Source organism: Apaloderma vittatum, unplaced genomic scaffold (genome assembly GCF_000703405.1).
Source record: "Apaloderma vittatum isolate BGI_N311 unplaced genomic scaffold, ASM70340v1 scaffold12382, whole genome shotgun sequence".
NCBI classification, from domain to species: Eukaryota; Metazoa; Chordata; class Aves; order Trogoniformes; family Trogonidae; genus Apaloderma; species Apaloderma vittatum.
Genome location: NW_009703129.1, coordinates 4,015 through 16,972, shown reverse-complemented (window position 1 = coordinate 16,972; position 12,958 = coordinate 4,015). Strand labels below are relative to the sequence as shown.

Genomic DNA, 12,958 nt, shown 5'->3' with positions numbered 1-12,958 from the left:
GCTCGGTGCTGAAAGGCTAGAAAGTGAAGCAGCGCTTTATGAAGTGTCAAGGTCGACGATACACAAGATTGAAAGGGTGTGATGCTCCTCTGGGTGAGAGGAAGTGGGGAAAAAGAATGTAAAGTGTTTTTTAAGCATCCTCACCCTTCCTCAGTGTGATGTTCAGAAGCGTGGAACACCTGCTCTCCCTAACACGCTCAGAGCAGATTAGAACGTGGGACCTTTCCCAGGAGAAAGTGATTGATGTTTGCTTCGGTGTCCTGTGCTTCCTGGGCACAAAGAGCTCCTCAGTGAGTCTGCCGGTTAGTGATAATGTCACTTGTAATTACTCCACATGTTCTGTAGTCCATACTTTAGCAAATTTAATTAAGATTTTAAACTTAGATTGTTATTATATATTAGGCTTTTTAAAACATGAAACCAAATGTTTCTCTTTTTTTTTTTTGCCTTTTTTCTGATTGTTTTTAATGGATTCTATTGAAAAAGTCACTCAGAAAATGCCACTAAGCTAACCCAAAGAGACAGAGGTTTCAGTAGAGGTTTCAGTAAGGTTTCAGAATTGTTCTTGGTTCACAGAGGTCCTGCTTCACCCCAAGACAATAGCCCATCTGCTCTTGCAAGGGTTTTGCTTTATAGCACAAGGGAACTTTTGTTTATGTGCTAAAATCTTCGAGGAAAAAAAAATTAAGCCTGAGAGCCTTTCCTGTATGTTGCAGAGAGGCATCAGCCTCATTCACATGCGTGCCTTTGCCCTTGGGAAACGTAGCTTAAAGAGAGGAGAAAGGGCTGCGTTTTAGCGGAAGAACAGGAGTGTCTTTGGGGATATTAAGCAGCCCTCGGAACCACTGAGATTGGTCTGAAAAAACCCCACACTGAAAAAATACCCACTGCACAGGTATAAAAGCCACGTCTGGCACAGCACTTGGATCAAACCTCAGCATTCAGACGGAATCAACAGCAAGACATCTTGTCGAGAAATCTTAAAATTCATACTGGGCAAACCTGAAATCCTTTTCTAAAGCTGTGTAAATGCAGTGTAAACGTCAGTTCAAGGCTGCTCTCTAATCAGGACACCCCAGATATATATCTGCTGTTTCAGGGAAGTCGGAGAGTGACACAAGCTAGTGCGCTCTAGCAACCACCACGGCATGTGATTCGAAGTTTTCCAAAATACAGGGATGAAATTATTACGAAAATGCCCCACAACGGTCTCTGTCAGGAGATAGCTGTGGCATGAGGGAACTGTTGGACATGATACAGGAGATAAAGAGGAGTGTGACACTGACAGTGTGATGAGCCTGCAATGGAATAACTAAAATTAGTTTCCATTCCCGCATCTGCCTAAGTCCTTATTCCTGTGCGCCTCGCTTCATGGCCGCTCTGGATTTCCTTTCCATAAATGGGCTGTTCCCAGCAGCTCTCCTGTCTGATTTCAGGTGTCACTGAAAATGGACAAATGAAAAGACAGGAAAACGAAAAGATAGTATTTAATGAAGGAGGAGGGAGGGAGAACTGTACCAATGTGTTACAACCAGTGTGACCAAGAAAAAGAAAAGAAATCCGGGAGAAGGGAAGTCTGTGTGACACAACCTCCTCCCGAGCCAGAGACAGCACTGAGGTGTGTGCCAATAGCTTTCTGTGGGAAGCCAGCGGCACGTCTTCTTCGTCAGCTATTTCCAGGCAAGTGAAAAGGATGGGGGTCACACGAACGAGCAGGGCACAAAACCCACCTGCACTACCACGGGCAATTCCCTTTGCTCGCTCCTTTTTCTTTTTTTTCCTTCTGAGGTGGCAAAAGCTCTAGGGAGGGAGTTCGTGCACGTGCATTTGCACTAGTGCTACCTGGTCGCAGCTGCGAGTCCCTGGCCATGCGGCAGCACAGATAAAGAACGACAAGCAGCGACTTTCAAGCCAGCACAAAGCCCGAGCAACTGTAACCGAAAGAGAAGAGCTGGAAATAGCTGGACATTGCCTTCCCGGCAGTGTCCTGGCAGTCACGTGCAGCAAATGCACAGCAAGCTCAGAGCCTCGGTGTTTCTGCAAGTCACAGCTCCCTGCGTGCTCATTCCTCACGCAATTATTGAGAAGAGCTGCCGTTTTGTAGCGTGATTGGGTTGGCTTCGTATTTAATCAGGAAATTTTTAGCGTGCCCTCAAGTACACAGCTCAGTCCTGCAGTCAGAGAATGAGGCGCAGAACATTCTTAGACCCTCACAGGAGAAAGGCCTTTGCTTTTTTCATCTGCTTCTGTACATTCCAGCATTTAACCTGTCTTTCTCGCTTCTAGGCTTCAAAAGGCACTAACCCAGGCAATACAAATGCTTTCCTTCAGCACAGGTAATTCCAGGAGCAGTAAGCTAAATATTCGCTTCTGTCTTCTATGGGATGGGAGACGTCTCAAGAAATCTATTTGTCTCCGCTCCCACTATCTCAGCATATGCCTCCATGCAGATGGAGGCCTTAACTAATATCAAAAGGTCATTTAAAATGTAGTACAGTAAAAGGTCACACAATTGATTAATTTGATCTAACAGTTCAAGCCTGGTGAGACGTGGTCAAAACCACATCAATTACTATTTGAGATCTCCATGCAGAAAGCGATAGCACTGCAGTGCTAACGACGAGCCGAGAAGGCAGGCTATTTAGTACCGGGACTTCTGACTCGGCAGGCTTCTTATCGTACTTGCTTCACAGCACAGTCTAACAGAAAAAGGTCAAGAGAAAGTTTTAATTTTACATTTTTGAGATTCCTTCTCTCATCATCTAGTTATTTTACGGAGCTTTGGTATTTGTGCGGGTGTTAAACTTCAGGCAGCTCTGAGCAGCTTCAGTGACACTGACAAAAGCAAGACTCCTGAAGGAAACTCTACAGAAATCCCCGGAATTGTTCCTCTTTCTTTGTCAGCTACATCCAAGTGGGCTGCCTGAGGAATACATTCTTTTCCTTAACAAGAACTCTATTTAAATACTCCCACAGCCCTAGAAGAACAAAGTTCTTCAGAACAGTTACTAAAAGTATCTCGTCCTCAGTTTTTAGAACTATGGATTCTTCACCTAGAACAAAGGGTTGGAAGAAAACAGGATCTATTCACTAGAAATTATTTTGTTGACAATTCTGATTAATAGTGTGAACTCATTTAATTGACAACTTGAGCACTGAGCGGAGACAGACTATTTTCTGGCAGTGTTAGTCGATGTCTCAGCGCGAGATGGTAATTATAAAGCCGACAGTTAGTAATCATGTCAACGAAACATGAGGAAAAATTAGATAAGCATGTTTAATGTTTGCTCTGTTTATTTGATGTTAAGGTTGGGATCAAAAAGCGAAAGCAAACTCTACGCAGCAGTAGAAGAGATTGATTCAACAACAAATACTGATTAAGTACACCCTACAAATACAAAGATTAAAATGTATTACATTTCAGTTTCTGTAACCTGATGATTGGAATTACACTGGATAAATTAGGCTTGTCAGCAACCTCTCTCATTTATGTTTGCCATGCAACTGAATACTAAGTTTTGTCTTTTCTCTCTTTTTTTTTAAGGGAAACTGTATAGAACTTCTCATTAATTTTGACTTCGAGTGTAGCAAAAATTTCAGTTATGGTCTAGCTTCTGCAACCTAATTGTTTAGAACATTTCAGTATTGGTTAGCATTACCAAGGAACTGGATGAAATGCTGTTACTAGCTCACTTCACAAGGTAACTGCTGAATTTTCCCCACCTGAAAAAGTCTTGCATTTATCCAAACCCAACAAACTGAAGGACTAATTGCTCTTCAAATTTAACTAGCACATCAGAAATGGCCTGCTATCTCGGCAGTGTTTAAAAAAACCAGTCACAAGAAGCAGGGAAAATAAGAGTCCATGCGTAATAGCTCTAGGCAAATATCCTTACAGCCAGGAAACTTACCTCACTGATACACACAAATTGTTTTCTGAAAGCTCTCACGTCAGTTTGAGACCATTTCAGTGGTGGCGTACGCATACAGAGACTACTCTCAGGTACCAGATACACCATGGTAACACTTGTAAGGCTCGGGATTATGAAAATGCATTTTAACTGGAGAATTTTTAATCCATCTCCCACTTTTTAGACCCTAGTACTGATAGCTCTATCATCCTTGTTGCGTTGTAGTTATCTCCTTTGCAGCTGTTTGACACCCGTAATCTATGCTTAAACATTCCCCCATCTGAAGGATCCCACCCCTCTGGCAGCTCCTCGCTTGCGGTTAGCGAGACCCCCGCGTCTGGGGTTGCAGCCTGGGGGAGTCTGTAACGCGCTTTAGACCACGCTGCACATCTCCCAGGTTTTCGCAGCGCGGCTTGGCGGACAGGAGTGTCCCGTGAAGCGCGGATGGCAGCTTATCTCATTGAGAGCCTGGAACAAGCCCCTCGCAGTCCTTGGTGTTAAAGGGCTCGACTTATCTGGAATGAGTGGCAGAGTGCCCTGGCTCAGCTCTCCGTGTGTTACACCCAGGGACAAGGCTTAATGTGCTGCTGTCAAACACCTCCAGTGTGCTCAGGGCAAATTTCTGAATCAGGGAGCTTCCTTAGGTGAAAACAGCCCCTGCGTCCTGTCACAGGGGGCAGAAAAGGTTCTTGGCCCCCACTCTTGGCTCAATCCTTAATGTCCTTACGCCTCTATTTAAACATATTTTTAAATGCTGAACGATCCTTACATGACAATCTGTGCAATGGTGCTGGTCTCCGGAGCCGAATAAAGTAATGCCCGCTCATTAACGCTAAACCCAGCATTAAGCAGTTTCATTCCCATTTTTGGTGACACAAAGCAATTTTTTTAAGGATGTTTTCTCCGGTCTGAGCGAAGCCACTTTATGCTACACCCGCTTTTCTATTCTACAAGAAATGGCTGGAGCAACTTGAGGTGCCCATTTCAATAGGTCTGAATCACCTTCCTCTCTTTATACACACCCTCAGAAAATTAAATAAAAAGTGGGAACTGCCAAGTCACATGAGTTTGGCTGCCTCTTACTGAGCTGAGAGAAAGAGCAAAGAAAAGAACTTGCAGGATAGGAAGAGCGATGCTAAAACCAGCAGACTGTGGCCGTGACGAGTGGTAGGAATGGGAGAACCTGCCTGCAAGGAACAGAGATCTGGCTACAAAACTCCAGCCAGACTGCCAGGCTCCCCTGTCTCCTCCAAAAAAACCCAACAAAAAACGCCGAACCAAACAACCAAGATCACATAATTCCTCTGGAGGAGGAGCCTGGCTAAACAGGATTGAGGCAGAGACAGATGAGGTTAGATCTCACTTGGTGGCAACAGGGTTGGGCTAAGGAGAGGGAGATAAAAAGAATTCAGGAGTGCGGGCGCTTCTCCCCTACCTGTGCTCCCGGTCAGTGTGGGATTGACTTCTGTCAGATTTGTTTTTCAGCTGTTGCTGCATCCCTTTTCTGAAAGAGAAAAGATTTTGCTCATTCATATTGGATCTTGTGACTCTTTGCTACTTGTGTTTCTAGAACATTAAATAGTCTTTGATTAATAGACATGTGCAAATGCAGTGCCTTAACGGATAAAGGAATAGATAGAAATACATTAAAGAAAAAAAAAGACAAATATTAAGGGATTAGCCAGTCACCAAATGGAGCATAATTACATGTGAAAACAAAAATGCCACTACTTTGGAAATATAAAACTATTCTAATCCTCTGCATCCTGAGTCAGTTTTTATTTCCTGGGGAACAGGCTGACAGGGATTAATTTTATTTTATTCTTGAGTTATGATTTGCTCCTAATCAGTGTTTTTCCTTATGCTGTCTTACGACAGACACTTCCCCCTTAATAACAACCTGGATTCAGATCGCAGGGAAAAAACCCGACCCGTTGAGGTTCCGGTAACCATTTGCCACCTGGCGGTGGATTGAAAAGACACCTGGTTCTCGGCTGGAGCAGAGAGCAAACCTGTACCACCGGCACTGCATTCTATGCCTTGGAAAATCTGGTGTGGCTCACTGGCCAGATACTTGCTTATTTTAAACAAGTAACTGTGCAAAACCCAGCTCACCTCCTCGCCAGACAATCATTTAAAATCTAAGTACTTAAGATTAGAGACCTGGATTCAAACTGAGCATGGACTTTCCCTTTTTTCTAGAACTTACTGCTCTTTTCTTCTTGCACGTGGATCTTGCCACGTTGTTCAGTGCTCAACTACAGCAATTCCGTCCTGAGCGGTTAGTGCTTACAGAGACACACTCAAAAGGCAAGTTTTTGTTTTCTAAAATGAAGGGATGATTTTTTTTTTCCCTCACAACTATGCACTGGTAGCACAGAAAGGGTGGGAAGCCCTAGCAAATGAGGGCATTCGTTCACATCTTTGGCCTGCCAGCAATTCCTGTTTCAAATAGCAGCATTGATTCTCTAGTCTGATTTAATTTTTCTCTGCTAGTGGAAATTCCTCCTTTAAGGCAAAATTTGCTTCGGTTAATAGCTGGCCCTTTTCATTATGCAATACAACTGGGAAACTTGTTTTCAGGTACCAGACAAGGTAAATAAAAATCTGCCACTCCTCTGAATTTAAGGAGTCTCTTTCATTTAAACTGTATTGTCCACCAGGGTAAGAGTTTCCGGGTTGATCTCTGATTTCAAAGTGATCAAACTGACAAAGGTGTCACACCCTGACCTGGGTAAAGAGTCCTGTGTCCTGGGAAATTTGGGGAGGTGATGTGAGGAGGTTCTCAGCAGAACAGGTTTGGTGGTAAAAAGGTCTTGGATTAATGTGCCGGGGAGGTGATGTGAGGAGGTTCTCAGCAGAATAGGTTCGGTGGTAAAAAGGTCTTAGATTAATGTGCAGCACAGGTGATTAGATAAATCGGTGTTCTTGGCAGCGAGGGACCATAGAGACTTCCTGCCCATGGATATGTGCGAGGACCAAGAAAGGTTAATTGCAGCGCGGTTGGAGATGTGACTGGAATGTGTGCTAATTCTGCCCTCCCCAAACGCTCGACATATTTTAGCTGCCTGTCAGTGCGCATCCAATGATACCATTGCTTGCATGCCAGGCATGCCTTTAAACACCTTTCAGGCTTTTAAAAAACCAACAAAACTAGCAGCAAATAACCAGCACATTATTCTGATACCCCAGCCTAGGATAAATATGGTTTTAACTTACAAAAGCTGCCAATGCACATGCACGCAGACACTTCCTCAGGCACACCCAGACACGCTCCTGAAGCGCTCTCTTCCACATAAATCAAATTTCCCACCTAGTATAGAACAAGCTTAGCTGAGAAGGTAGCTAAGCTTCCAAAACATGGATATTGCTTTGATGGAACAAAGCTCTTGGAAAGATCAGGGAACTTTCAAGATAATGAGTCACACCCTGATACTCTTCCTCTCTAGACTGTTTCTGTCAATATGTCTTTAGTATCTCAGCTCGTGCTTTGGCTCCTTTCTTTGTTTTTGTGATAGATCTGGGTTCCTGGCCTGGTAAGATCACCACAGCCCTGCCCCTCTCCTGATACAGATATACCAGTTGCCTGTGATGTTCTCAAGGTGTTAATCTTATGTTTAAGGCTAATAAGCCTCATCTTATCCACCCTGCACATTAACCTTGGGCAGTTATTAGGATAAGCGCTCTGCCTCGTTGACTGTCTGTGACCAGAGCTCTCTCTCCCCATGTTTCTGAGAATGGTTGCTGGCTGCTCTCCTCTGCAATCCTCTGTGGGTCCCTCCTGTGGAAATCAGTGGGAATTTTCCATCCAAACCAGTGGGAAATCTCATGGATCGCAATGTAAAAAGATCCTAACAGCTGAGTCGTAAAGCTACTGATACCTCATGAGCTCTGTGACAGCAGAACACGTCTAAATTAAGTGATGAATAAAAAGAAAGCTATGTATTTCCCTTAGATGATGAACATTCAGTCCAGACCCTTTGCTGACAGGCTGTGGATTTAAAGATCGAAAACATTTTCAGACTACAGTTATTTAAGGCCACAGAAGGTCCATATTTTCAGGGACACTTTACCTGTTGTTGTTGCCTTTTACTTCCTTGGTCTTCCCTTGAAGTCCAGTAATAACGTCCATCACCTTGCAAGATAAGAAAAATAGATTAATTAAAGTCCAAGACAGGTGTGTAAAACCTGGTAAACTGATACAGTCAGCAAAGAATGAAATAGCAGAGAGTAGCACTGGCAAGCTACAGTATCAGACAAAATATCAAAATTCTTTCTCCTGCGTAAGTCTTTTTCTCTGCTTTTGGTCTGAGCTGGGTGTAGATTCCTGTTTGTCCTGTACTTAGTTACTGAATTCAGAATAAACTTCTTTCGCTCTGCAGCCGTTTCTAGCATGATCTTTGAAGTCAGGGATATGTTGGCGGCCGTAACAGGCCTAGGCTTAAGGTCTGTCAGTTGAGAGCTGTAACACGCCTGTTGTGCGCTCTTGTGAAAACAGACCATCCCCTGGGACACAGGGGCAAGGAGAAGGTGGCTATGTGGGACATGTGATATCTGCTTCTTCCTGCGTTTCCATTCCTCTGTTGTGAGCTGCACCCCAACCAGCACAGCACCATCCCAGCAGATTTGGCTCCGGGGTGCTCCATCCGCACCAGTTTCCCGTAAACTCTGTGCCTTGGCACTGCAGGTGCTGGAGAGTAGGTGGAGAGCTGGAGTGTTATTTATCAAACAACAAACTCAATAGGCAAAACGCAGATATGTTGCTGACAAGCCTGACCCATACAATGAGATTGTGAACTAAAATAAAAGCTTGAAACAATCTTCTTCCGTGTTTGAGTACACAAAGGGCAGAAATGTTGCCTCCCTAGCTCAAACAAAATTTAATGGCAGATAATAAGGGATTGAGGCTTGTTTCAGAGCTCGTGGCAGAACGACTTGGTCTGGTACTGAGTGCAAATCTCCTGAAAATGTAGCAGTGCCTTCAAAATAAGTCCGCAGTAAACACTAAAAGCTTATTGGTAAGCCTTTACATGCATATGCAATACTTTCTAAACCAAAAATGTAAGACCTCAAATATGCTTATAATTTAAATGAAATTCAGTTAAACTACAGAAAGGGATTTTTTTAAGCCAGGGCTTAAAGAGTTGGACTGAATTCGTGCCTCAGTCCCAGCCACCGACAATATCACACCACACAGACGAGCTTGTGCTTCAGTTCCCGTTGACAGTATGAAGGCAGCAGCGTGTCCCTTCTTTTGTTTATTCAGAATTTTCCTCACAACCCACAAGCAATGATGCAAGAGGAGAATAGGACTCTCTTCACATGAGGAATTCTTTTTGTCCCTGGGTCAATGGAAGAGTTTAGCTCTGCAGCACCTTTTATAACTATGCACAAACCACTCAGTTGTTTTATTCAGATCTCGCTTACGCGTCTCAGAACATTGTTCCGTGGGCATAGAGGGTTGCTTTAAAGTAACAAATTCCAATGAAAGTAGTAGCAATTGGGTGAGAGTCTCAAAGGACCATTATTACACAGGGAAGTTTCGGAAGCATCTGTACCGCAACTAGGCAGAAAACCAGACTGCATCGACTAATTATTTTAAATAACTTTGAATTAAATAATAAACTTAGAATCACAAGACTCAGCTTTGTCCGTACGTCTAGCCTGCCTCTTTGGAAGCTCTACCAGTTCCTTCCTTTGGGATCTACTTCAACCTCCGGTCTTCAAATTTTCGCTGGAGAGCCAATGTCAGGTCGGCATCCCTAAAGAAATAATTAAAAGATATATAAAGCCTGAGATAATTAAGACAGCTATTTTCTATATTTTGAAGAGCTTGTCTGACTTGGGGCAGGGGTGAGGGCTTGTCATGATTTCCATGCCTTCTAACAGAAAAATACACAAGGAAAGGTCTGAAACATGACAGTTATCACTGGGCAACTAGGTTAGGGCTTCCAGCTGAGTTTTGCAAGTCTTGAAACAATGACTTCATTAGGTACTGCAGCCAGAAAAGCTTTGACAATCAAGGCCCACATGAGTACTCTGGTCAAGCAGTGCTCTCAGAGTGCATCAGCCAAGAACATCACAACTAAACTCCTAGTTCCACTTCCCGTCAGTGAGCTTAACTTCAAAATACAACTGAACAGGCTCTCCTCTACCTTGCAGACACACACAAGTATTCCTGTATTTAATTCCCAGAATTTTACTCTCCCGAAACATCACCAAGAACCTGCAGCCTACTTGTGAATACAATTAATCTAAAAGAACAGCTTCACAATGCAATAAAAATCTCTTTTAATAAATAGCAGATGGTTTGACCAGGAGTCTGATTGGAAAATAACAAACTGCAGACCTGGGGCTGGTTTCCTCCAGAGGAAAGCCTTGCCCTCTGGCAGCCACTCAATAAATAGGAAACATTTAGTCTTCAGCCCCAAAACCCACACTCCTTCCAAGCACTGGTGGGAAGGAAGTGTGAACTCAACCACCCGCTGAGATCTCGAGCAGGCACGCAGCGCCAATACTACCTCATCTTGTATTTTAATCAGCTTCTGACACAAATTACTCTCCCACACTTGTGGAGCACTCCGCAAGTGGCCGCAGCTAGTGAGAAGATAACTTCATTCTGGGTTACAAACGTTTCAGGACTGGGACAGTCTACTCTCTGCAGGGTTCAAAAAAGCTCTCTGACCCAATGCACTTCTTCAAATTGCTACAAATTTTCACTGGCCCTGCAGAATCTCAACTTCTTTGCAAATGCTGGTAAAGATGATCCGCACCCTCCCTTTATCTATCCACCCGTCTGTCTGCACCCTCCCTACAGCAACTGTATGTAAACTGAGTCAGCACCTGCAGAGGCTGGATGCTGGTGCCGAAGAGAAGTTCTCTGCTGACAAAAACTGTTCTGTTTCTTCGCTGGCACAAAGCATGTACCAGTGCCTAGGTCATACTGCTGCCTCAGCATAGGAACACACCAAAGGGAAACATATCTTTTCTGTAGGAAAACAAGCAAGGACCACTTTATTTCTGTTCTGCTTTCAGATGAAGAAAAGAAAACAAAGCATTTTCATTACTGCATCAACTTTATTTTTATGTCATAGGTTTGTTGCACTGTAAGCTTAGGACAGGGAAGTTGAGTCTAGCGCTGAGTTTTGTTCCAGTTGGAGAACATGGCTACCATCACAAAAGCATGAGAAGAAACAGCCTTTTCCACGCAGCAGAATGGTCAAGATGCAGACTAATGGCCTTGTTCACAGATAGTAATGCCCAAAATGAATGGGATTCCAGCATGGGCACAGCCTTGAACAGACAGTGGTCCTAAAAGAAACAAGATTTTACCAGTGACGAGATCCCTGAATCCAGCAAGGAAAAGACTGTTAAAAACACAAATTTCAATCCCCAGTTACGGTCGTGTTTGAGGCTCCTGTTGGTCTCAGTGGAAAGTGTGTGAAACTTCTATGGTGTGACTCCAAGGGAGGAAACGTCTGTGCAGCTTTAAATCACCTTTGGGCTCATCCTTTCCCACAGCTCTCACGGAGCAGGCAGCAGATGCCTCGTGGGACCATCGCGTCATGGGGGCTCAAGCTGGGTACAGCTGCTCCACACTGGCTTCCTCTGACACACCCCCCACCCCTTTGGAACAGCTGTTCCAGATGTTTAGATCCCTTACCGACAAAAATCAGTGCTTTATCAGATTTTTCCAAAGCATCCCAGAGCCTTACGCTTTCAAACCTGCTAGGTAGCTGACTCCTCCTCTCTAAAGCGAGGCAATATGTTCCTTCCTCAAAGGTACCACGGGAGCTCGGGTTGAAAGGCTAGAAAGGTGCTTACTCACTGTAACAGCAGCAGGATGTTCTGATCCTGTAACTCACCTGCAGATTTCACAAGCTGGTAGAGAGGCAGGCCAGAGCAGAGTCGTTCAATGGGTCTGCCATAGCGAAACCAGTTTTTGAGATTCCCAAACCAGGAATTGCCACTCTGGTACTGTACCCAGACGTTCTTTGGAGAGTATAATCTCTGCATAGTCTAAACAGAAAACATTAGACATCATCAGTAATGTAGCTTCGGTTTCATTCTACTACAACATCCTTTGAGAAATTTCCAAAATCTAAATTCACCTTCCTTTGCCTCACACAAAGCAGTAGCTAAAGAAGCTAGATCCTTTTAAAGAAAAATAAATATTTCAATCTATTCAGAAACAAAGTGTGTTAGATACTAATTCTGCCAACATAGCAAAATTGAGCTATGCTCCTATAATGTTATTTTAATTGGCAGTAAGTTTTGCTGTGAATATGCTACTGTTATGCTGTCATAAAATGGGCCAGAACTCAAGTTCATCTCCAGCCAATAGCTCCAGTCACCTTCATGAAACCTTTGCCTGAATAGGAAAGTCAAAGTCTGGTCAAAGTAAACCAATTTCTAAACTCTGTTCTGCAAACAAAATTATTTTGAGTTATGTCAAGCTCAAAATACCAGCACGACAATGAAAAAAAAAGGAGAAGCCTGTGGTGATCACCTCAAAATAGTCAAATCACACTGCTTCCGAGGACAGGGCGTCTTACAGTTCTAGTCGCCATGACTATAAAACTGCAGGGGGCCATGACTGCTCATTATTTTAAAAGAATGTTCTGCATGATAATCCCTTGAAGTTCTGTCTTGTCAGATCTGCTTCATCATTGCTAATGCAGTAAAAGATATTCCTAAGAACATCTGCTCTTAAAGGCAGAGCGGAGGGCTCCCACCACACCACCCAACACTGATACAGAAGTCTTTCTTGTGTACAGTACGGGATTCATGACAAAGTCACCTTTCTCTCAAAAGCCAGGCGTCCAAGTTCTTCCAGCTCTGGGATGACATCCTTGTCTATTTTCATGATAAAGCAGGCCTTTCGTGACAGCAGCCTGGTTGCAATATAGCCCTGTGATTAAAAAAATATAGTTAATTAAATAATTACAAATGACTACCACTAATATTAGTTGATTCTCTCTTCTCTTTAGGACAGTCTAGAAGAAACACAAAGTGGCTACAGAGGCTGCTGCCGTGGAATGCCCCTG

General features: G+C 43.7%; 1 protein-coding gene across 1 annotated transcript in view; it reads right to left on the bottom strand.

Moving 5' to 3' along the window:
* Positions 1–11,142: 11,142 nt before the first annotated feature.
* Positions 11,143–12,958, bottom strand: part of GKN2 (gastrokine 2) — a gene marked incomplete at its 5' end in the record, with an annotated part of 2,899 nt that continues 1,083 nt past the window's right edge. Inside the window, 3 exons of the mRNA XM_009864519.1 lie at positions 11,143–11,222; positions 11,777–11,930; positions 12,712–12,822. Coding sequence (XP_009862821.1) covers positions 11,143–11,222; positions 11,777–11,930; positions 12,712–12,822 — 345 coding nt within the window. The remainder of the gene's footprint in view (positions 11,223–11,776; positions 11,931–12,711; positions 12,823–12,958) is intronic.